We start from the raw sequence: 26,218 nt of genomic DNA, 5'->3' as shown, positions 1-26,218 counted from the left end.
AGTGCAGGGAATGAGTAAAACCCAAATTGAACCTGATGGTTAAAATGAAATGTTTTTTTTACGTAGGTAACATCTCGAGTGGCTTAGCTTAGAGACTTTGTTTTCATTTTATTTTGTTGGGCTTTAATGAGGGCAAGTGCCTCCGACTGGAATTGGGCTGTTTGCCAGTAGTTTAATAGTTAACTTGCAGTTTGTGCAAGCGTTTGGAGCCTGCTTCTTGCCAGCTGGCTTCCTGGTACATCACTTTGATGTGTGCCTCAGGAAGTTTGAAATGAAAGTTGTGTGTGCCTTGGGATACTTTTCAGACTACTGACTCAGAAATGTAAGTTGAGTCAATAGTGCAACCAGGTCTTGGCCAAAGGAGTGAAGAAGGGAAGAAGCTCTATCGACACATGGTGGTCCACTGGCTTGAGATCAAAGATGGGCCAAATTCTCTTGAGTTTGATTGAGGCTGTCAGTTTCTATGATGTACAAGGTTCTTTTTGTCCGGCTGGACAGCAAGAACCTGACATTATTAGCACCTGGGTGCTCTGGGTGAAAGCATGTTAATTGTTCTGAGTGTTTACTACTGTTTACATGAATGCATCTGATCTTAGCACGGGCGTTTCGAATCCGTTTTGTCTCCTTTGCTGGACTTGAAACTTTGGGTTACATATACATACTGAAACTGAAACTTGCTCTATTCATTAGGCTGTTAAAAGAAGAGAGCAATTAAATGTGTAATTAATTGAGTGTAATATTCTGTGTTCTGGAGTTTTTTTTACTTTCTGGCAGTCTTGGCAGAGAACTCCCTGTTGAGGCTAGAAGCAATGTACTTTTGGTGTAGAGAAGTTATTAAGCTCTTTAAGAAAAAATAAAACCTGGAGCGTCTCTGGCTTCTTTTCAGGTGGTTTTGGAAAATCATTTGATATCCTAGCGTGCTCCTAATTCAAGGGGTTTGGAGTTATAAACTGGAAATGTTTCAAGGGAAAGTATTTCTTGCCTGCTCAATGATTCAGTTTCTCCAAGAATATCTTTGTAATGCGTCTGGTTTCTAATACAATACTTGGTTTGGATATGTGAATCTCCTTATTGCTAGAAATGTTTATGAATTTTGTCCTCTTCAAATTGGGTGGCTTTTGAACTAAACCAGCCATTCCTGGTACTTCTTTCCTGTCATACATGTTGTTTTAAATTACTTTGTTTCTCCTTTTTCTTAGGTCCTCTACTTGCCTGTTTTAATTTTTCTTCATCACCGTATTTTTAATATACATCAAAAATGCTTATTTGAAAATAAAAAACATGGTTTTTTAGTTTTTTTTCATTACATTTAGGAAAAAAAGATTTAGAAAAACTGTAGAAAAAGCTACTTTTTCCTTACTAGTTAATCCCAAAATAACATAATCACAGGTTAAGGTGCCAAATTCTACTAACTTTGTATGTTTTCATTTAATGCATTGGATATTTGATTAAAGAAATCTGTAGAGGAAACTTGTACTGAAAGAAATATAAGTGAAGGCAGTTTTTTAGTATCTTCATTCACCCCTTTATTTCTTTTCTGATACTAGTTTGCAATAATTCTGAATTGTAAATTAAGGATGAAAATGCTTTGGTTTGATTGTCGGCTTCCAGGTTAACTGCTTCTAAACCTACTTGTGCCTGAACCGACTGAAGAGTTGTGTTCAGTTCACTCACAGACAGAAAAAACATTTATCTGAAATCATAGAATCATAGAATAGTTTGAGTTGGAAGGGGCTTTAAAGATCATTTAGTTCCAACCCCCCTGCCATGGGCAGGGACATCCCACTGGATCAGAGGTTAGTGTTTTCTGTCAGTCTGGTGACAGAGTGCTCTCACTAGTTCAATACAGAGGGTTACGATCACCAATTATCTATCCTTACAGTCTGTCATTTTTCGCCGAAAAAGATATGCAAGGTTTCTGTTGTGTGGCATGCTCCACACTTCCCTCTATGTTCATAACCTTTCAGAACAATTTTATCACTCTAAGGCTTTGTCGTCTTTTCATTATTTTGAGATCTACTAATTGATTTTTTTTTTTATGTCTGCTGCGTCTTTATATGGTGGGGATGCAATTAGAGAAAAATACCTATGCACACCTTGTACTTCATGCCCTTAAGACTAATGTTCTGTGAAGGCAGCTGTCGTTCAGATGGTTTATGGGTGCTGTTAGAGTTACAGCAAGATCTTCTGAACTGATTTTTGGCTTCTGCGTGGTAAAAGCTATGAAGGAAATGATGCAATTCTTTGTGTATTTGTGTCTGGCATTTTGACGCTAATAGAACAGATAGGACCAGAGTGTGAGATTTTGGGTTTTTTTGGGGGGTATGTCTTCATGTCTTCTGATTGTCAGCATAAGGTCACTGAATTAAAGCTGCCTCGGCTGTTGTCTTGAAGATCGTATGATGAGGCCATATTTTTTTTTATAGGACAGTTCCTCATCTCCTTCAGTACAGCCCTTGCCTAGGAAGTTTTAGTTAAAGTGGAAAGCAACCGTGAGACTGAATTGCACTAAGAGATCTTTTTTATGTCCTGAACATATAGTGTTGAAAACATTTCATTCCCTGGGAAAAAAATGTGGTAAAATAAAGATACAGTAGCTATGGTGTAGAATGGGAAATACTGGGCTTAACCTTATTTTTCTCATTTTGAGAACTGTGAAATGATTGAGAAGCAGAGCTCTTATGAAGTAGAGTATTACAGTTGTGCTTTGCAGCTGTCAAGTGTTAAAAGAAAAAACTTTCCATTAACAAAAAGACACTTGAGTGCATCTTTAGCCCTTAGGCTAATTTTGACTTTTGGTATATCAGTCTTTTGGAACTGTGTTTTCCATTCAGAACAGAAAATTGTGCAAACAATATAAAAAGAATATCTGGTGAATGATGCATTACCTATCTCACAGTATTTACAAGCGTAGGAAAAAAGCTGTTTATCTTCACAAACAGAAATGTGAGCTTCCTACTTCTAACCTAAACACTTTCAAACTGAAAAATAACTCTCTGGCCTTATTCCCACCAAAGGATATCCTCCATTTCCCATGCACGGGCTGAGAGACACTGTACCACTTATCACGCGTGTTTAGAAGGAAGGCACCAATGTGTGTGGCAATCAGGAAACAATTTTTGATCTTCCTGTAAAATTTGTTTTAGATGTTTTTTTTTGATGCTCATGATGTTGTAGTTCAACGTTGTATAGATTACGAAGGTGTGTGATCCCCGCTTACTGCTGTTGGGAGTGATACTATGATAGTATGATAGCGATAGTCTGATAGGCAGCACTTCTTAATAATTTTTTAATAGATAACAGAAAGCTGGCTATTAAGTCTGTACTTCTGTATCGTTTACACCACCCTTCACAGAGCAAAGGAGAAAACTCATGAAAACATACGTTTTTCTGAATTGCACTGCCAGTTCTGGTGACAATTGCTGTACCGGTTAATAGACTCAGACTTTTCTTTAGTGTTTTGACTGTTTCTTAAGCAATTGGTAGTATAGGACCCTCTGTTCTTGAGTTCCTATTTTAAGCAAATAAGTTCAGGGAGAAGTGTGCCTCCCTTTCTAAATGGCACAAAATTTAAGCCTTGAGTATCTGAAAGATTTTATTATTATTATTATTATTATTATTATTATTATTATTATTATTTCTTCAGTTGCAGTTTTTCTTTCCTTCGTGTCGTCTGTCTTCACGTGGTTTCTGAAAATTTAGAGGTGTAGTTGCTCAGCTTCAGTCAGTGAAGGCAGAAGCAGTCACAGGTAGTGAAAAGATATAAGTGCTGAAAGGAAGTTTTGTACCACATTGTGGTCTGTCAGCATGTAATAAGAATGGGTTTTTTAGCTCTTGGGATCAAAAAAGGCAAAGCATGTGAGAATTTTCTCTATGTGATTATTTCAAGTGAGTATTTCATTCTGTTTGAAAGCAGAGACAAGTGACTCTTGTGGCTTATCAGTATTGTTATCTTCTGTACTGCACTTGGTAGTGAACCAAATGTGTTATGATTCATGACTATTTGGTGCAAAAATAGTAACAAAGTTGTGAGGATTTAAGATTTCTATCACACAAACCTGAGAGTGAAACAAAACCATCAAATAAGTGAAAGCTTTCAGATATATATTTGACAGATGTTTCCTACTCAGATAAAATGATTTCATAAGTTATGTAAAATTTCTTCTCTCTAGCGTTATCCTCTGTAAAGCGTAGGTTGGTTTATGTGGAGGTTATCTTCTTTATCTGTATGGACGAGTTGCACATTCCCAACAGGTTCCTTTCCTTACCTTTGTGCTGTCTGGCAGTCGTTGTATAAACTCACAGAGCAGTCTCCCTCCCAGATTTGCAAGGAGCAATTAAGCTGCCATGGTAAGGATTTATTAGAGGCTCAGGTGTTCCTACATTTGCAGTAGTCTGTCATTTATGTGAGTAGACATATAGGTGCATTTGCCCTTACCTTTATATGTAGCATCCCTCCAATTTCCCTAGAACGCAGGTCATGCTTGTTATGGTCATGAAAACAAAAAGATATTTATGCTGTAACATTCCTTGACATCCGGCTTGTACTGCAAGAGCCCTCTTGTTCCCAGCCACTTAAAGAGGGTCAAATCCCCACACATGGTCGAGAAGTTTCCTGCCCCATCAGAGAAATGGGGAAGTGGACTTGCTGGGTTTTTACTTTTCAGGCTTATTCTTAGCTCTTCTTTCTTGTTAATTTAGATTGCAATCAGAGGCTGTTATGTATGTACCAAAATCAGTGCACGTGTTACTCTCATTTCTGCTAGTAGTGGAAATTTTATCCATTGATGGCCCATGCCCTTAGTATTGCTAGAAATGCTATTAGATTTGGAGAAACAGACCGTGTTGGAATAGGTATAAGCTGCATAGAAGTCCTCTCCTTGTGTAAGAAAAAGGCCAAGGAATTCATGAAGTCTCCTACTTCACAGTCACAGCTGTTAATGCAGGAGGGCTTTGTGAGGGATTTATTCTTCAAAGAGTATTGTGATGGGGTGTTCTGTTTTGTTTTGGTTTTTTTGGCTTTTTTTTTGTTAAACTTCCTATAAAATGTGGAGATATTGTGTTTGTGTGGAGGTTTGTAGTGGTTCAGTGACATTGAGACACTGAATGGTAAATTGACTTCGTGAAGGGTCTAATGAATACCCAAATCTATGCAAAGGAATTGGTCAGAGCCAAAGACTGAAGCCCAAAACCATAGAATCAAGAATGGAGAGCAGATTTTCATGTCTACAGGCTAGAAATAATCCATCTGATTTCAGAGTGTTACCGATCGCAATTGATGTAACCTTGACTATTAACAAGGTATAATAACAAGGTATTCTTTCTTCTATTGCCTTTTCAATGCATATAGGTGGAAACTTTTCAAAGTTATTACATATTGAGATCTGTCTAATTCTTAAAATTAGAGAGCAGAACATTGAAAATGGTACTCTTAAAATGAATAGTAATTAATTACTCATGTAATTGCATTAATTAAACCTGGCTATGCAATTAGGGAGCTAATTATGTTTAAAATGCTATTGCACATTTCAATCACTGCCCACACCCTGGGGATCACCCATTTTTTTCCTCCTCCCTCCTTAGACCTTCTGTAACCTCCTTCTGTTAAATGGCATGATTGAAGCTGAGAATATGGATACATAGATGTACATTTGCTTTCTCCAGCAAATGTGTCCTGCTAGAAGTTTAAAATGCTTTTTATTGTGTCATTTTATTAAAAAAAAAAAGCACCAAAATTAAGATTTTATTGTTATTCTTTGACTCCTCCAAGTAATTGTTTTTGTCTTCTACAGGTAAATATGTGTGTGAGGTCATTAAGTCATATGTATAAAATATGCTTAATTTAAAGAAATTAAAATTCTGTTAAAGTGCTTAAGTGTGGGTTCTTAAATTTTTTCAGATGGGAACATAACATCATGAAGTCCAGTCCCATCCTATCACAAGCAATCAGATTGTATATGCCAGATGTCATATGAAACTTGTTTGTTTCTTCCTCATTGTCTCATTAAAAGGCTGTTCAGGAGTCACATTACTCTGGTGCTTAGCTAACTTTTCTAGTTTACAGTGCCACGCTGGTAACTTTTCATGTGTGTATTCTTGTGCAAGCATCACCGTGTCAAAAGCCATCCTAGTAGCCTTTCACTGTACTTGCGACAGTTTCCATTCGTGTATCTGGAATAAGATATTGCCTGGAGTTATTGCCTGGAGTTGTACAAGATGTACATTAAGTCCACTGTATGCTAATACAATGGCCTTACGACTTTATTGTCTTCTGATCAGATAATATCATTTTTTCTATTCTGTTCCTTACGGCTGATAGTGATAGGTTATACATTTCATCTGATTTTCATCGTTTTTGATTTTGAAGTAACTTTTTTTTTCCCCCCTGAGATATTTTGACACTTCTTTTGTGACAGTTTGTCACTGACAAATTCTAGTGGCATTTTCCTACTGTACGTGGCAGTCATTAATGAAAATATTTAATAAAACAGTCCTTGGACTTCCGTTACATCCTTCTTTCTGTGCAGTAATTCCCCTTTCATCATAAACTGTTTCTTGTTAGCCAGTTCCTGTCCTGCCTTAGTTATTAAAAGTCTCATCCTGACTGGTAATCTTACACAATACACTGTACCCAGAGCTCTGTTGAAATCCTTAAAGAGATGCTATTTTCATTGTAGTCAACAGTGTTCAAATAGGATGGCAGTGGATGATTTAACTGTAATTGTACATTTTTGCTACCTGGTAAAGGTCTTTGAGTCTAACTAAAATCCATGGAAGATACCATAACAAGCAATTTGAAGGTTTTCAAAAGAAAGTTTTACTTTTAAAATACATGATGAAAATATTAGCTACGATTAGAGACAGTATTTTTGTGGCTCTAAGGGCTCTGCGGAGGTGGCTGTCAGATCATTGGGTGGCATTTAAAAGTGTACAAGTGCTGTCTAGTGTTCAGATTGAAGGTAAGGAACATCTACTGTGGGTTGGGAATAATACCTACTCCATCCTAGAGTTCATTAATTTCAGGGCAATCGCAGACTGATGACAGGATACTGTTTTCTACAGAACTGCTCAGGAATTAGGCATGGCAGAGTTGTACCTTGTAACCTTTGTGGTGCTATAAAGGTTAAGTTAAACATCTCATAAAACAGATTGCAAAGAACTGTTTTTGAAGTTGTTTTACAGTGTTTAAAAAATATTTTTCTGTCAACATTTTTCTGTTCTTTTCCTTGAACAGTTTGGTCTTGCACTTGTCTCTGCTCAGTTGCGTGCTAAATTAATCATCGTGTTTTGTTTTCTGTGTCTAAAACTTTTAAAAAAAGACATTCTAATGTGTACTAACAAAAATTTGGCATTTGATGGCATGATACTAATGAAGTCCACATCTTTACTTCTTGTGGCTCGAGGTGAGAATCAAAAGGCGGTGGTGAGATGTCTCTGTTACCTGTGTATTGCAGTGTGAAGCACGCTGAGGGAGGCCTGTGGGCAGAAGTAGACCACTGTCTGCCTGCTACTTGTCCCCTGTCCACTGTGACCCAGCTGCCACTCAGTCTTGCAATGTGCTGATGGGACACCGCGCCATATAATGGACAGCTGCTTTTTGGTCACCTCATGGGTGCTGATAGGTAGGCAAATTGTTTCAGTAGGGTGGGAGAGAGAGAAATACAGCAGTAAAACATACACAGACATCTCTCTAGGGTTTTCCTTTTTGACTGTGTACATGTGAAATATGAATAATAGTTGGACTTTCTATTTTTTCCTGGTATTCTGCCACTGCTTTTTCGGTTAATTATCTCATTTCCCCCCCACTTGTTTTCTGTGATCTGATCATCCAACTCGCTCCACAAATCATAATGAATAATCGGGTCTTTTGGCTGTACGTGTTTCATGGCACAGGTTATGTGCCATGAAAGGTTTTGCTGTCCGTATTTGCTTTTGAGTACAAGGATACTTGGAACAATGAGTGGAGGCTCAGCTGAAGAGCAGATAAACTGTTTTCGCTTATTTGTGAGACTTTTGCTTTAGTTATTAATTTGAAGAGTTAGACATTTAAAGATTTCATCAGGGGATTACCCTAACCGGTTGGAGTGGCGTGAGTTCTAATGAGTAACGTGCACTTTGTAAGGCTTGAGCAGATAGTGTCTTAAACATGGAAGTGATGGGAAAGGTTTGTTGAAGTGATAGAGATCTTTACATGATGAGTCAGCAAGGTGGAGCGAAGGGGAACTTTTTATTCAGTGGAAATGGGTGTGAGTCAAGGGTTCTCTAATCTGATTTCTAATAATCTTCAGCAGAGAAACTTAAATTTTATTACAAGAGGAATTTTGTTTAGTTAGGAAGCAACTTGTTTTTTATAAGGCCGAACTGTTTCATACAAAGCAAAACTGTAGGTAAGTTTTTAGAGAAGATTCCTCCACCTTGGTCATGGTTTGTTGATCTGGAAATGAAGCACAAAGAAATGATTTCCTGAATGTCATGAAAACCAGTGGTACATCTAATACATCTAGACTGCTTTCTTATTAATATAAAAGTTTGTCATTTAGATTTCAAGAAGTGGTTTTGAGGGAAATAACTGAAAAATTTAAAATCTGGTTGGAGACAAGATGGGACAAAAGCTTCTGCAGTGTTGGCAAGAAACCAGTCGGAACGCTTTCTAGTGTTTAAGCTGAGTGTTATTGGAGCAGACATGGAGATTTGCTTAATTCTTTAAGTAGATAAAGTGTTTCCTGTTAGTGACATCTTAGGTCTTCCTTGGAAGCTTTTCCTTGCTGGAATAAAATATGCAGCACTGTAAAAAAAAAAAATAAAAAAAAATTAATTTTTTCATTTGGGGTGTTGTGGTTCTCAGCTAGGGCTGAAATCTTGTGAAGGTAAAACGTTTGATACAGAGACTGTAGTGATCTAGAATGCAATGGCATTGTCTGGAGTGTCGCAGTCTAGAATACTAGGATATTATGGTCTAGAATACAATTTTGTAATATTTTTGTGTATAGTTGTCTTCAAAAGAAGGCTTTTGAATGCGCAGTAACACGCTTCCTTTTAACAGCGTTGTCTCAGACTGTTACCACAATATCATGTTAAAACAAACTGTATTTTACGAGATAAAATCACTTCTACTCGTTCCCATATTCGAATAGGATCTTAAAATGTTGTTGAATCATGACCTTTCCTCTGGCCATGTTGACTGCTGAGTTTTTAACATGAATTTTTAGTGAACAAATCAGACATCTCATCAAAAGTCCCACTCTAGGAGTAAACTGGCCACTTTATGTTCTAAAATATCAGCTAATATGCTCTAGAGAGCAGAATGTGATGTTGGATTTTTCCATTCGGCTAACTCACCTACTGAAATATTGGTACTGGAACAGTTGAGTATGGCTTTGTGCATCAGGACAGAGGAATTTCAGTCAGAACAGTGGGAGGGAAAAGTGAAGGAAGCTGATTGTTACCTTGGGAAATTGGAGGAAGCTCGTATGGAAAAGTACATTGATAGTGCAATATAATATTGGTCAAATAAATCCTTTGCCTCATGATGGAAATATGCAATTTTTTTAAATATTTCCCATTATCTGTTTATACAGTCTGGGTCTATCCTTGAATAAAAATACATTAAATATATCTATAGTGTTTTTATGAAAATTAGTAGGGCAGAATAGGATTTAACATGATTGCGCAGTGAACCTAATGAGTTCAAGATCCAGCGGTGCTTTACAGATTATCTAGTGCCATTAGTTCATAATAAGCTTTTAATAAATCAAGTGGACTGTGACCACTTGAAACAGTTAAAGCCTCTAGATTGCTGGTCCCAGGTAAGTGACCTAAATTAAAAAACTGTTTATGTAATCTGTAGTACTCCTTATTGGTAACGTAACCAGTGGGTTTAATTGTGTTCTCTAACTGCTGTTGCTTTTAAGGTCAGTTTGGTTTCAGAGGGATTCATTTGTTATTCCATTACAGCACAGAAGCCCAGCTGTATTTTTTTTCTGTTAGAACATGCAATGTTATAACTTTCTATAATATCTACAGGTTTTAGGACCTGCCCCCAAATGGTGTTCCTTCTTGGACAACTTGACTGAAGAACTGGAAGAGAATCCAGAAAGCACAGTTTATGATGATTACAAATTCGTTACCAGAAAAGACCTTGAAAATTTAGGTAAAACAGTTGAATATCCTCTTTAGCTGTTGACCTTGATCACTGTTTGATTGTTTACGCATGTAGATTCTGTAGTTCCAGTGTGATGCATGAGACTGTCAGAAAGACGCTAACAGTCGTTTCCTCCAGTCGTCTTGGTTATTAATATACCAGACTCATGACTTTGTGTTCTTTGGTTCCCAATCAGTGCAACACTAGATATTTGTGTTTCTCCGACTGTTATGTTCTATCAGCTATAAAGCTGGCTGATACTCCTGATATCGTATGTTTAGGACTGTGTCGTGTGTGCTTTCAGACGCTAAATGGAAGGCATAAGAAGAGAAGTTGGTTTGGTTTTCAAAATGTTTTTGAGGTGCGCAAATGGTATTTTGAGACACTCGGCAAAATCAGCCAAAGGCTACCCTGTTTGAATGTAGTAATTTCCAGAAAATAGAAACCATTCTAGGGCTAATAGAAACATGGTTTCAAGAAATTAGAGTGCTGAAATTTATATCACAAAGAAAAATAGGCAGGCTTCTCCCAAAGTAGTTAGTCCTTTTTCTGTCTCTTACATGTTTTGATTGCAATGTTCTGCTCCACTTTAATTAATTTACCTCTGAAGATGGGAGTTGGGTTTGGCCTGGCCGGAGGCCATGCAAGGAGAGGGTCATCCAAAGCACCTAGAGTTCTAAAGTAGATGGTTGGAATGTAGCCCACAGACCCCTATCCCAGTTGTAAGGCAAGAAGGCAATGCAGTATTATCAACACAGACACTGGACTGAGAATACTTATTCTGTTTTAAATTCACTATAACTCAGTCAAATTAATTTCCCCATAATCACAAGCTTTTGAATGAAGAACCAGTTTAAGGGGTATTTTGTATTTCATACGTCAGTGTCTCTTTGTATTACTAGCTGAAATGCTCTGGTTTTGGAATATGCAGGAAGATTGTTTCCTGGAAACAGTTAAAAACATTTTTAGAGACAACTTTGCTTTCTCAGATGCACGGCTGTTTCTCACTTTTTTTTTTTTTTTGCCATTCAGTTCTAGAAGTACTTTGTTAATTCTTAGTTTCTAAAGTTTTGGGGTCTGTAGAGGATTTTTTGCTATGAAAAGCTTTTCCTTTTCTCGGTTATGGAATTTTGTGAAGATATACACAAGAAAAATTAGAGAACTCTCAAGTATTTTCATTCTTACTTAGGTTAGGGCCTAGCATGACAGTTTAATGACCTGATGTGGTACCATATTTTTTCAACATGTTGATTCTTCAAAGATAGTGACCCCAGGCAAAACTCTTAATTAAAAACATCTCTATTCCACACTAAAAAAGTCTTGTCAAACATCTATGGACTTTCAAAAAGATCCTCTGAAATTTTCCTTGAAAACTTTTATGGAGCATAGTGCATGTGGGCATTTTTTTAAGAAGTGCACAGTAACATGTATTATGACAAGAAAAAGGAATTTTGTTTATCTGAAGAAGCTCAGATTTCTTGCTGGTCAAACTGATTTTTTTTTTTCTGTGGTTTTACTTAGTCTTGATGTAATGGATGTGACTGTTGGATTGATGTGTTGAGTTGGAAGTGCTTGTTTGTCTTGAATCGTGTAAGTGAAGTGGCTGGCTTGGAATAGGAGTTATGTATATATGAAAGCTCTTTGAAATCTCTGTAATTTTTTTCCCAGGCCTTGCTCATCTCATTGGATCATCGTTGCTCAGAGCATATATGCATGGCTTTTTCATGGACATTAGACTTTATCATAAGGTACGTAAGGCTGATTCTTGTCAATTTTTACTTTAAGAATAAAATATGTGTTGAGCTTTTCTTGGGTGTTTTTCATGGGCTTTGTTTTGTGCTTTTTCTTTTCTTGAAATAATGGGCTGTGCCCTGTGTTAATGGTATTTTCTTTTTGCTTCTTCCTGCTTGTTCAAAGGCAAAAATGATGGCCAACCCCTTTGCATATGAAGAATATAGAAGAGAGAAAATAAGGCAGAAGATAGAAGAAACACGTGCACAGAGAGTTCAACTAAAGGTAAATTCTGTAAACATTGAGTATACTTCTGGGAAGACTGTGCTTAAAGAGTACTGTATTCTTCACTGTATCTCAGAGATGTAATGACTTTTGATTCAGTTCTATTTATCATCAGAGACACAAAGTTATTTATAGAACTTTTTGAATGGAACCATGAAATTCCCATGTGTGTGGTTCCCACAGATGAGAGAGACTGATATCAAACTGTAAAAGAGCAGCTTTCATTGAATTTGCCACTTGAGTGGATAAATAACTGGTGAAACTTGCAATTTCTACTTCTGTCATTAAGCTAATTACTTAAGCCATTAAAACATAATACTCTGGAAAGAGATATATAAAAATAGTATTATGTTTATAACTAGTAGCTTCCTAGATTCAATTTATTCAACATGCAAGGAGAAATAATTGCTTTTAAAGTACTAAAGCTGATGAATTGCTAGGAAAATAGGATACAGAAGTTCTGCTTAAATTTTCTCCTAAAGTGCTATTGCTTTACTAGTACCTAGAAACATTTGGAACCAGCCAAAGAGGTTTTCAGGAAGAATTACAGGGCTGAATAATTCTCTCTTCATCACACTTTGAATGTAAAGCATGTAGGCTTTTTTTTTTTTTTTTCCCAGTAATTTACTGATTAATTGCTTTCCTCTCTTTAGAAACTTCCGAAAGTCAATAAAGAGCTTGCACTCAAGTTGATTGAAGAGGAAGGAGAAGAGCAGCAGGTTGCTAGAAAAAGGAAACAGAAGGTGAGCATTTGTTTTGGAGACTTCTCTAACCAGGGTCACAGAAACAATAATACTTAGAGTATTGATTTTGTTGTTGTTGGGTTAGGCATTTTTTGTTATCTGGACAGATTCAAAATTCCATTATTTCTGTTTCTCATAAATAACTTATAACATACTAAGGGGCTTATTTCGTTGTAGCTGCAGGACCAAAAGGGCCACGTAGTAACTTAAAGCTTAACATGTTGAAATTCTCTGAAGATCTTGGCTTCGTAGGGCTCCAGAAGCTAGCTAAGTGCAGTCAACAGCAAATGTTTGCATTTGTTCGTATTTTGGTGGTGACCATGACAAGACAGATGTTAGATATAAAACCAATGGTGCAGTTGCCTTTCTTTGCGTACATAGTTAAATACATTTTATAAAATAGCCAAAATGGTTTGCTCTTAGGCAACAGGAATTCTTCTTGATGTTGAAAATAATCCATTTTTATCCTAAGTGTAGTCTAAAGAAAAGAAGTAGTCTATAGTAGGAGAAGGGGCTTTCTATGGGTAGCACTTTGTAGGTGCGCATTCTCACAGAAATACGGCATTCATGCAAGGGGGGTATTACCTTCATGTGGCATCTGGTGTAATCCCATGTGGTATGGTTAGTAAGAGACGTGAACTAACCTTAAATGCAGACCGTCTAAGCCAGTGTTACAATAGAAATGCAGGTTCGATAAGTGGGGGCTGATTTGTCTAGGAGTACATATGGATTGTGTTATGAGGCCTAAAAAGAGTATATGTAAAATGGCAAATGTCCTATAAAAAGGAATTTATTTTAAGCTTTGGGATTTAATGTTTGGCTGTGTGACTGCAAGTCAAACATTTGCAACACTTTCTGTGTTTGAAATTTACGCTTTTTGTTTTCTGTATCCTTTTTTTTTCAACTTTGTAGGTAACAATGCAAATTCAGTGCTGGGGTGGGGTGAGCGTGCTGGTATAAGTTTGGCAATTTGAAAGATCAGCTTTTTATAATAAAAAGCTGCATATTCAATGATGATAAAATTATGACAACAGATATTCATATAAACTGATGTAGTAGCAGGAGGTACACAGAGCTCATTTTATTTTTATGTGAATGAAACTGCTTTTTCCATTCCCTGTGCAGTGGCAGTGAAGAAAGAGTTACAAGATTTATGCAAACACTTACTTTTATGTATTTACAGTAAAACAGTAGTAGCGTTGCATAAAGACTTGTTTACCCTGACAATTTATTTTACGTGTTGTAGAATCACCCCCCTCAGGCAGGGTATTTGCCTTGGAAGTGTTGCTGATTCGTCAATAGATATCAACACATCTCCAGACTAGCTGGCTTGAGTGTATGAGGAACATTAATTCAAAAATATTAGTAATTGTGTGTTTAAGGTGTCTGTGATGTGCGTTAAAAAAAAAACTGTCTTGCTTACAGGTAGCTTAGAATGATATTTATTTGATCTTTGTGAAGGTAATATAATAAGCATAAATCTTGATTTATCCTGGAAGGATAAAGCAGCTGGTATTCCATGTTCTGGTTTTGAGTTTTGTTTAATTAAAAAGGTAATACTTACTTTTACCAATGTCTGTTTCAGAATTTTATAACTTATGTATGCTTTGCTTCTTTTCCAGAATCTGCCGAGCCTTCTCAAAGATGATCGCTTTAAGGTCATGTTTGAGAATCCAGATTTCCAGGTGGATGAGCAGAGTGAGGAATTTAGGCTACTTAACCCTCTTGTTTCTAAAATAAGTGAGAAAAGAAAGAGGAAACTAAAGCTCTTAGAGGAACTGGAAGCACAAGAACAGGTAAAATATTTGCCATTTGGATTAGGAAAAATCGAGAGCTTTTTTTACTTTGTTTTGAGGATTCAGATTTTTCTCTCTACAGAGAAAGAAAAATGGAGGCAATGCAAGAATGTCTTATGAGTTGGAGTCATTAAGAGTAATATTTAATGTTACACTAGTTTTCAGATATGAACAATATTGTGTCTATGTGCATATGGTTTTGAAAAATGTAAAATATGTAGGTGGAAATTATTTTATAATATATATTCTGCTTCATTTGCTTTTATTGCTTTTGTTCAAATTTTGGTTCTCTTCAACTGTATCTATGTAAAAGCTGTCATGTACTTTAATTGCAGGAATGGTTCAAAGAAAATTAGTTGATATTTCTTATTTTATGCTATTTTTGTCTACAGGAAGAGGAGGAAGAACCAGAAGGAAAAGCAAGTGATGCAGAAAGTTCTGAGAGTTCAGATGATGAAAAAGGCTGGGTTGAAGAGGTCAGGAAACAGCGCAAGCTCCTACGCCAAGAGGAAAAAGTAAAGCGGCAGGAAAGGTTCAAGGAGGATCAGCAAACATTACTGAAACCTCAGTTTTTCGAGATTAAAGAAGGAGAAGAATTCAGAAGCTTCAAAGACTCTGCCAAAAAACAAAAATTAATGAAGTAAGACTAATGTTCCTATTTTAATAGCTGGGGTGGACGAGTCTCAAGTATTTCTCTACAACACAGGCCAATGGCATTTTTGCTTGGAAGCGCTTACTAGTAAAGCAGGATCTGGCGATTCAGGGCTATAGCTAAAAGCGACATAGTTGTTGAAAGATTTGTTTTGTAGTTAAATATATGGTTTAAACTATGGCAGAGACAAAACATATGAGATGAGTAAGAGGTTAATATTCTGAGGCAGATTTGGGGATCCATTACTCCGTTTTGACGAACTGCTGCTCTCACACGTACCACCCCCAGTGTCAGTATGAGGTTAACAGTGCAGAAGGTTTTCCTCCGACCCTCTAGAAGGACGTAGAATACTGCATGACTAGTCACTGTTCTGAGGGTACGGTCAAGGTGGTCAAAGAAAAAGATCATTTTGTCTGGGTATTATTAGAGCATTCAGAAACTTTCAAAAAGCTGTGATGTTCTTAGATTGTCAGGTCTCACTATTCCTTTTTTTTATTTTTGCAATACAAAAAACCACTTTTTTTTTTAAATTTGGGTTTCCTTAAGTTGATGATTGGCTGAAGTAATTGGTACTGTATAAAGAGCACATCAAACTAAAGGACTTCACTTTGAGGTGCTTAATTGCCTGCAAATCTCATTGATTTTTTTTTTTTTTTTTTTGTTTTTTTGAGGTGAGTTGAGCCCTTCAGAAGATGAGATTTAATAGAGCACAGTCACTAGTTTTAAAACATTGAAAGACAATAGCTTCAAAGTTCTTGCAGCACACTCACTGCAGAGCAGAATTTTGAGTAATATTGGAAGCAAGTTGCTGGGTTGGGTGAATGTAGTAATAGCCATTATGTTTTTACTTAGAATGAAATGATACTGTAAAAGAAGAGGAAGTGAATAATATGTATAATGGGGCTGTTTCTTTGTGTCAGTAATGACTGACTCTGCAACCTAGCTGTTTCATTATGGAAACTTTCTAGAGATATATAAAGAAACATTTGATACAAATTCCCTTAAATAACTAAGCTTTTTACTGGACTTATGTAAAAAGGTGTTTACTACTGAGATGGTGTTTCTGCAATAGTCTAGTGGTCTTAGATTCCCATGGTACCTGTAAGACCTCTTTAAACAGAAGTAGTAGTTGTTATGCACTGGGATTTATAGCAATTCTGCAGAATTCCTGGATTCCTGTGTTTTCCATAGCTGTTTTTTTATCAGCAAGTGTTTTCACACAGGGATTTTACTCTGTTCTTTATGTTGAATGTACACACTCATTCTGGACTCTCTGCTTTCTTGGATTTCTCCATCAACTTGCTTCTGATTATTTTTCTTTCTTCTTTCCAGAAGATGAAGCAACCTTTTACTTTTCAGTTTTTCATATTTGTTAGGAGAAAATCCTGTGTGGACACCCTGACAGACTATTGTAGGATAAGGATATTTTTTACTTCTATTTATAGTGACTTTGATTTAGTAAATTACTTGAAAGGAGCCTGAGACAGTGGTCAAATGGCACCATGTTCTTGTTATGGTTGAAATAATTCCCTAAAAGGCAGTGTGGCTGCAGCCTACTCACATACTGTTCTTTTATGCAAATTCAGCTGCTGACCTCTAAAGTAAATTCTCAAGGGCACTCAATTTGTAAAGGTTTCATTTTGTTCAAAACATGGAAGGCTTAACTATGAAGAAGGATACTGAAAATTAAGTAAATAAGCCAAGACGTGCAAGGAAGAGAAACGTTCAAGAAAAACTTAGTACAGTGTGACACAGGACAAAATAAATTCTTTCATCTGGTGTATAGAGGGAGAAAAGTCATTGCTTCAGCTCAGGAAAAACAAAAGCAAATACGGTAGACCTGTCCAGTGAATGGAAGAATATTGGTGATGGAAAGACTTCTAAAAGACTGCTGCTTTTAGGGAAGAGAGAATCGATCTTAAGACTTGCTGCTAATTCTCTGCAGAATATTTAATAAGTGGTGTATTATTAGGGTGTCTGAGGTTAAATACCGTCTGTGTGGCAGATGCACAGATGGGATGTAATGTGACCTTAAAAAAAGAAAAGGAGAGAAAATTAAGAATAGAACAGGATGACACAAAAAATGAACGTGACAGCATTGCCTGCTTCATGTTTGTCTGAGTTGCTGTCATTCAATTCCATGATTTCCATGATTTTCCATGAATTTCCATGTTTTTTATTTTTGTTTTAGTCTAAGCAATTAGCTCTGTATTCACTGATCCCGTTTGTGCTCATCCAAGCGTTGTTTTGAGTATGGAGTTCGATATTCCTCAAATTCTTACTGGTATCTGTTTCTTACAACATACAGCTGATACGATTCTGTAATCATAGTCTGTGTTGTGAGCTGAGTTGTTTGATAAATGAGCATTTTTACATTTCTTTTATGAAGAAAATACCTAAATATGTTTTCTGCTGGCCTTAACTTGGTGATAAGTAGTCAGCATAAAAATAATTAATTCAAGTAATGTTCTGAAAATTGGAAAGACTGTAGTGGCATGTACAATCTGGTGAGGCTGGCATGTTTGTCTTTGATTTGATTTATCCAAGTTATGGAATGATGGTCTGTGACCAATATAATTAAGTACCTTAATACCTTCACTATGCACTTAATGGTTAGGTGTTCTTTTTTTCTCTAATCATATAATGTTCTACCTGAGGAAACAGTTTATGACTTATATAAAACTGGGTGTTTCTTTTGACATGTTCCTGACTCAGCACGGCTCCAAGCCCAGCTTCTAAAGAAGTGGTGCATACTATAAAATTCTTCATAGACCAACAGTCTGTGCATTTCTGTGCACAGGAAAGCTGCAAAATTTACTCATTGTGGTTGTAAAAACCACCTTGTCTCAAATCTGTCTACATTTCATTTTCCCCTTTTGCGTTCTTAGGCTTACACATGAAAACATGAGTACATCAGCAGAGATGCAAAGTTTGCTTTGTTTTCTTACTGCAGAAGTTCCCTATATAATAACTTAATGGGGATCCGGAAAAGAAAAGGGGGTTTTATCAGTGTGCCAAGAGCTCTTCTGATTTTCTTGATGTCCCTTTAAAAGGTTTATTATTGAAATTGGAAGCTGTGAAAATTTAAAACTACAGTACTTATACTTTATAGAGTGTGACAGTTGATGTGTATATCTCTAGGGGTGGTCAAGAAGGTCTACAAAAGCATAGCTGACATTCCTAGGTATTGCTAAAGTAAAATAGCAGAGAAAGTCCTGAAAAACCGTTCTCTTTATAATAAGAAAAAAAGAAGCGCCTTGGCAATTTGTTTGTTTGTTTTTTACTGTAGGGCAGGGGAATTTGCTTTTAATAACACTGTTAATGTACCCCTTGAATCAATTTGTTGAGAATTATTTATAAAAAAAAACCCAAAGAAGCGAGCTATTGTGTTTGTGTATCAGTGTGTGCAATTCATTATCGTTTGAGGTCTGCACACTTTCAGATAAATATAGCCTTACCTGCATTTATTCAGTAAAATTGCAACCCTGCAGCGTTTTGCTAATATCTTCTCATTTTAATTTTTCTCCTGACTGAAGCGGTATCTAAGCAGTCATGCTAAATAATTGCTGGGTAGTAGCCATATTTCTCCAGTTCACTTTCAAAGGGGAGAAAAATGGGACTTCACTTGAGTGTAGAAATCCCACCACAGTGTCGGTGACTGATCTGCTGCCATAGTTAGCTCTAAGGCTTAGAGCTTGTCTTCCCGATTCGCACAGATGGAACAAGTTTTTACATGTACTCAATGAAAAATATACTACAGAAAAAAAAAATACAATCAAAGTACCTAGTCATGAGAAATAAAATAATTCTTGACAGTAATTTTTCATGGTTAATCTGAAAAGTCTTTGTTACATAAAATGGCTCATTAACCGAAATTCAGCGGACTTCAGAGACTTTGGGCATAGGCCACAGTCCGTGAGCCCTTCATCCATAGTAAATGCCATTGACTTTGGTGGCTGCTAATCCTCTGTATTTTTGTGATGACTTATTTTCCTCTTTAAAGCTTGTGCAAAAAATGTCTCTTGGGCTTCTTCAGAGAGATCTAATAAGACACTAATAGCAGCCTCTCTAATTCCGAGAAACTAATTTCATGTACGGATAGACAAATGTTTTCTGAGCACATCACAGAGTGAATTTGCCTGGTGATGCTGTCCATGTCATATTCTTGGGTGGCATCACTTGCTCGTAGGGCCCGCATTGTAGAAGGACTGTCCACGTTAGGAGTCACAGGTGCCTTTAGGGAGGCTGGCTGAAGCCAGCACCATCCCTGCCTGCCTCCCCCCTGTGCCTGGAGGCTATGTGGGAACAAGCTCTCCTTCGCTCTTCCAGTTTACAACCCAACTAAACCGAAGTTGGAGAGGCCAGTGTTAGATACCAGCTACCAACCTGGAGCAACTGGGGCACATCTATGTGTCTTGCCTTTGTAGAGGCATTATTTTCCAGTGGAGGAGAGCTGAAGCTGTATGAGTTCTAGCCACAACTACCTCCTTCTCCATGGAAATGTTGGAGTTCCGTACCCAAGGCTCTATACCAGATAGGTGACACAAGCTGACTGATCAAGCACCATGCAGCTGAAGGTGTATGCTCATGTGGAGATACTCTCTGGGGTCAGGGTTTGTCTTATTTTTCACTCTTGTTTGCGTTGTTCTTTTTTTTGGACAGTATTTGCATTAGACTGTTGGAGGCACAGTCTCTGAACAGTCATTTTTGTTTGGACTAAGTAGTTTGTCTCTACAGTGAAGTAATTCACTTGGTGATGAATTCATTGCAATGTATAGTCATGATTATTTCCCTCAAAAGTGTTTCCAGTTCAGAAATGAGAAGATTTCAAGAGAACTAAATATATCTAGCCTTAATTGGTTTTTTGTGAGTGTATCTGCAGCTGAATATTCCTGACATTTTATAACATTTAATAGAAAAACTATAGCAATAGGAGGGTGTGTTTTCTTTCTCAACTAGAGTCCTGTTGCTTTTTTAGTAGAAAAAACAACTTTACATAAATTCTAAAACTGTTTCTACTGAAAGCAATGCCTCAAGGGAATGATTTGATCTTGTGTTTCTGTTCTGTTTACTGAATATTTATTTTTTTAGAGTTATGGCATTTCAAGGATTCAGAGAAATTGAGATAAGTTTTGACTGCATTATCAGCTTTTATTATAGTAAAAAGATGGCAAGAATAGGAACTAATGTTAATTATTCTCCACAGGAAAACTCTTGGAGATCGTTTAAAGCTTGAAGAAAAACTTGGCACACTCGATGTGTCTGATACCACAGTAGGCAGCAAACAGGCAACATTCAAATTAAAGAAGGTGAGCTATATATATAATTTTTTAAGATAATTCACAAGTAACTTTAGTTTTTGCATGAAAGAACAGGAACTTTAAAACCGTCAAGCAAATGTCCCTCTTCATTTCTTTATAAGCTGCCAGCAATTCTGCTTCTTGCCAAGAGAATGAAAGCCTCCGGTAGTACTCTGTGTGTTTATACCCTTATAACTTAGGCAGCACTCATAAAATCTTGTGTTCCGGTGGAAAATACTGGCTTCCATGTTTTAATAATTTATTTGCAGACATACCATCAGAAGATTGTGACCTTAGCTGACTTCTGTCCCAAGACTGATTAGATCTTGGTCTTCAGGTCCAAGTGCAATCAGGATGCTGTAGGAGACAGGCTTGGCTTTCTCTTGGTTGATAATGTTGCTAGGTCACGGCATAGTAAAAACAGAGCTCCTAACCACCTTTGTCATTGAACTTGTGTAGCACAGATCACAAGAACGAGCTCAGGTCCTGTTCTACTTGCGAAACTCCATTTGAAGTGTGGGGCTGGCTGCTGCCTGTTTAGCTTTCCCAAAGGGTTTTGATTTCCCATGCTAAGGAATTGTGTAGATCACAGGCAGGTGGTTACTTTATAGTGTGGACAGAGTTAAATGCTTGTGTGCATCTGCTACTGCTGTAGAACACTTAGATTTTTTTTTTTCTTCTAGAAAATTGCTTTAGAATTGATGAAAAGCTGCCTTATAAAAGCTGAAGACCCATATTAGTTGATACTTGAGCTGACAAAATTTACTTCAGTTAAAACTGGTTTTCCTCAGGTCAGCCTCTTTGCTAGAACACATTTCTTCTTAGCAGTGGTCAAATATCATTCTGGTCACAAGAATGGTTAAGTAGTTATTTGGTTGTCACATTGGTATGCCTGAAAAAAAAATTTAAATAACCAGATTGACTGGACTATTTCTACCTTACTTGTTTTACGTAAATAATGTCTGTTTGCAGATGTCCTTTTTCATCTGGTTTTGATTCCTGTGTTACTGGAATTTAAAATGTGTTAGCTGTGGAATAAGCCACAGATTCTTCTGCAGTGCTGTGCAGGATAACCATTCTGGAGATTTTACCAACTGCTGTAACTGATACATTAGTGTCTTGCAGCTAATTAAATGGCCTTTGCAGGGCTTCAAAACCACAGTCCTTTTTTGCAGTAGCTGTAACTTAGAAAGCCCAAAACCACAAGGTTTCTTAGAGTTGGTGGTGAACAATGAACTATCACCTTTTGCTAACAGTTCTGTGAAGATTTGGGAGTAAGGTGGCAGAAGACAGTCTTTGTTCCATCAGACAAGCTAGAGCTTTGAGGTTTTAAATTATTTTGCTGCTAACATACCTGGATTTTTTTCTGATTGTTAACTGATGTTGCTTTATGCTCATTTGCATTAGAAAGTTTTTTAAAAATCTAATTAAAAGAATAAAGCATCTACTACAGTGGAGATCTCCTATCAACAGAATAGCAAAGTAGGACCTACAAGTCATCTTTCAAATAAACAGACCCTCTGTTCATATTCTGAAGCTCCAGGGAGTGGATCATGGAGAGCTAGGAAGAAATCACGCTATGCAGCGTGCTATGTCTTGACACTCATTTTCAGAGGATGAAGAGATGAAGTTGGCAAGGCAAAACCAGGGATTTTAGTGTTACTCTGATCATCACAGTCTGCTTTGTGATGCCTCTTCCTTAAAGCGCTGGTGTATTTAGGAGTAGGTAGAAAGATTCAGTAGAGAATTCAGCAGTGTAATTTTACAGTCTTTTTTTAGACACTGGTTTTCATCTGAAATGCATAATTTTATTAACTGTTTTTTAATGTCTTTATCTTAAATGTTTACTCTGAATTACTTGAAGTGATAATTCTGAGGGATACCCAGAATGAACAGCTACGGTAAAAGACAAGATAGCGGGGGACCATTTACAGTAACATTTCCAGATTTCCCTAATAGGATTCTGACTTGATATATAGATACTTGTACAATGAGGTGATATGTAAGTTTACAAGAACCTGAATCTATTTGTGTTTTAATATTCCAGTCGGAGCAGCAAAGGAAACAGCAGGAAGCTGAGAAACAACATCGCCAAGAGAGAAAAATTCTTAGGCGTTCTGCCAGTCATCTGAAGAGCAAACGTGGAAGAGGACGACTGTTTCATTGATTTATTTTATATTATTTTTTTAAAAAAAACTTTTTATATAATTTTTCATTTGAAAAAGGGACTTCTTCAAATTGCGACACAGTGCCAATGTATTTGTTTTATTCATTGGTGAACACGAAACCCAGAACTTGCTAAAACCTGTGTTAATTATTTAAAAGTTTATGAAAGTAAAAGTATTGACCAAAGGACACTCCGCGTATGATGTCTTATAAATTCCAGCGTGAACTGTATTTGTGCAGAAATCACCAGCAACTGTTTTTTATGTAACCCTGGATATTTTCTATGTAAGAATTTATGTATACAGTGAGGCTGCCTGTCTTTTATTTAACTTGAGCTGTGGGGTTTTGCTTCCCAAAATCTGTATTTGTGACTGCTCAGATAAAAGATCAAGGGTAAGTTATTTTGTCTAAAAACTTATCTCTACAAGGGCACAACATTTTTTTTCTCCTATGATTCTTGAAGGATAAAACACAATTGTGTTTTTCAAAAACTGACTTTGACTTTTATATTCTTGGGTTGCCTTAGTAGCCAGGAGGAGGTAGAGTGGTCATCACGAGGGCAATTGAGAATGCCCAATTTAGGTTCCTCTAATTCACATGTATAAGGAGACCTGTCTTGCCACACCGATATACAAAAGGGAATCTTGGAAAGATAGTCTTAATAAGTTCAATTTTGTGAATATTGCCTTTACAGAGAATCTTTAGGACCGGCTTGAGTGTGTTTTGGTAAGTCACCTATGGTTCAGCACAGATCAAGTGTATATGTTCATGTAACAAGCACTTTAATGCCATACCAGTAGCTTCCTATTCTTCAAAAAGTTAGTTTAGTTAAATAACTTTAAAACTAGAACCTTTGTTAAGAAAATGATTGATTTTTTCTGTCTTCTTTTTGATTCCCAGCAGAATGTTTGTTGCTAACCACCTTGTTGCAGCATTGCAACCCATCTCGATCTCTTCTTGATTTTTATCTTGCAAACCCATCATTTGCATGTAGTTCACTCCTAAGGCAAAGCAGTTAATTTTTGCATTTTAGCAGAGGATCTTTGTTTATTGCCTTTTAAAAATTTTTTATAAGTTGGGGAGTTTTGTTAAATCCAAGAAGCTGTGAACTTTGATTTTAACAAGGATCAGTGAATCTCCCCGTCGCTGAAAATCATTTTAAGAGACTTGGAGGTTCTTAAGTGTTTTGGTTTACAAACCATAGAGTTTATTGATCTGGTCAGGTAGCCTTGTGAATTGTTACATGCGTAGGAGAATTTAGTGGTGAGAGTCAGTTTTAAAAGCTCCCTGTAAATAAGTTTATAGATAGTGGTTAAATGTGAGTGAAATACTGGCAAATTTAGAAAATATATTAGGTCTGATGCATCACCTATATACTTCAGTACTTTCATACTCCACAAGTAATATAATTAAGTTCAGATAGGCTATTAGTCATTGAACACACATTGAGCCACAACTAATTGTGTAATGTTCTTTCCAAACTGCTATTACCAAGCAAAGAAGTATGCTGTGTTCCTGTGGCTGGTATAATTGTCTGAAACAGAGTGCATCCATCAGTTTATACAAAACAACGAAACAATTCACTGTACCACACTGTTAGTTTTTAATGTAAGAACAAAATAATGAAATGTGATTTAAGGTATTCCCCTGCATAAATAGTAATATTATAATAATAATAATATATGCATTTTTATATTCACTGGAGTTCATTTATGTGTGAAGCTCAAAGTAGGTATGATTTGAGGTTACCAGCTTCAGGAAGAGTTGTGAGGGAGTGTGTAACAGCTTTCAAATCACTCCATCTTGCTTTGCATCAGCCTTTTATGTTTGTACTCTCCATGTCTCCAGATAGGAAAATGAGTAATAGACTTGAATTCCAAGAAGAAAGAACCGACTTTCAGATGCAGGAGGACAGTGAAATCAGTACAACGGTTTGCCTGGGAGGCTGAGCAATGTCCACCAAAAGACTTGTGATCTAAGTTTAAACATCTGCAGAAACCCCGCAGGTAGAGTGGAGCCCGCCTTGAGGAGGGAGGAACGGATTAATGAACTTCAGAGGACCTCTCCAGCACTGTGACTCTATGATTGGTTGTAGGGCATAAGGAAGAGGCATACAGTATTAATTGACTAGAGCTATTTTCCCCCGTCTGTCCCATCCTTCAGGTGAATCACTTAGTAGTTTTATCTTTTTATCTCTTTCATGAAGATTAAATACTTTTTTTGGCTTGTTTCCATAGCTAATATATTTTGTGTGATCTTGGGAAGTATAGGCTTAAAGCTGAATGAAAGCACATAAATCTATTAATAAACTTTAGGTCTTGATTGTTATCTCTGTATTTCAAATCCCGTTTTACACAACAACTGACTCTTTGTGATGAAGACGTAGTCCTGTTCTGTCACCAACATGAACAATATATAGTACAGCCTGAACAAAATAATCAGGTTTAGCAGAACTTGAGGTTTACACAACCGGAGGAAAAAGAATTCTCTTGTCTTAAAGACTCTGTAGGTGGATAACTTGCGATGTGGTTTGTAAGTCATTCTATCTGTAAAGGTAAGTATTGATAATTTCCCCACCCATTGCCCCACCTATAATTGAGGCATTTTCTCTGCCCCATCCTCTCTGATGGCTCTGCTTTTGTTAATTGCATTTTAATGTCGCTTCCTTCCTTCCTCCTTTGTTTTTTAATTTGGCCCAGATCCTTGATCCACGTGGGGCCTAGTGGCCAATTTCTTTGGCTAATACATCATATTATCCTGTGTTTGTTCTGTAAGTGGCGTTTCCACATGAAATACTTGTGAGCATCCTGTGGCACAGACTGATTTGCACCCTCACATATCAGCAGAGATAAAGTAAGTTGTCCTCAGCACAGGAAGGACGTGAATTGGTTAGAGCAAATCCAGAAGAGGCCATGAAGATGATCAGAAAGCTGGAGCACTTCCCCTGTGAGGACAGGGTGAGAGTTGGGGTGGTTCAGCCTGGAGAAGAGCAGGCTCTGGAGAGACCTTATAGCGACCTTCCACTACTTAAAAGGGGCCTGTAGGAAAGCTGGGGAGGCGTTCTTTAGCAGGAAGTGCAGTGACAGGATGAAGGGTAATGGTTTTAAGCTGAAAGAGGGTAATATTAGATTAGTTATTACGAAGATGTTTTTCCCTGTGAGCGTGGTGAGGCACTGGAACAGGATGTCCAGAGAAATCATGGATGCTCCTTTGCTGGACATGTTGAAGGCCAGATCTGATGTTTTGAGCAACCCGATCCAATGGGAGGTGTCCCTGCCCATGGCGGGGGACTTGGAACTAGATGGTCTTTAAGTTCCTTTCCAATCCAAACCATTCGATGAATCCGTGCTTTCTGTACAAGCAAATGAAAGCTGCAATGACTGTAGGTAATCCATACTAATATA

At 37.1% G+C, this 26,218-nt stretch overlaps 1 protein-coding gene across 1 annotated transcript in view; it reads left to right on the top strand.

Moving 5' to 3' along the window:
* NOL10 (nucleolar protein 10) overlaps positions 1–25,315 on the top strand; it is a 51,045-nt gene extending 25,730 nt beyond the window's left edge. Inside the window, exons 14-21 of the mRNA XM_054063145.1 lie at positions 10,024–10,150; positions 11,810–11,889; positions 12,059–12,157; positions 12,811–12,900; positions 14,523–14,696; positions 15,089–15,336; positions 20,555–20,657; positions 22,696–25,315. Coding sequence (XP_053919120.1) covers positions 10,024–10,150; positions 11,810–11,889; positions 12,059–12,157; positions 12,811–12,900; positions 14,523–14,696; positions 15,089–15,336; positions 20,555–20,657; positions 22,696–22,815 — 1,041 coding nt within the window. The 3' untranslated portion in view covers positions 22,816–25,315. The remainder of the gene's footprint in view (positions 1–10,023; positions 10,151–11,809; positions 11,890–12,058; positions 12,158–12,810; positions 12,901–14,522; positions 14,697–15,088; positions 15,337–20,554; positions 20,658–22,695) is intronic.
* The last annotated feature ends 903 nt before the right edge of the window (positions 25,316–26,218 follow it).

Source organism: Cuculus canorus, chromosome 3 (assembly GCF_017976375.1).
Source record: "Cuculus canorus isolate bCucCan1 chromosome 3, bCucCan1.pri, whole genome shotgun sequence".
NCBI classification, from domain to species: domain Eukaryota; kingdom Metazoa; phylum Chordata; class Aves; order Cuculiformes; family Cuculidae; genus Cuculus; species Cuculus canorus.
Note: the sequence above shows the minus strand (reverse complement) of the source record. Positions and strands in the feature narration are given on the sequence as shown.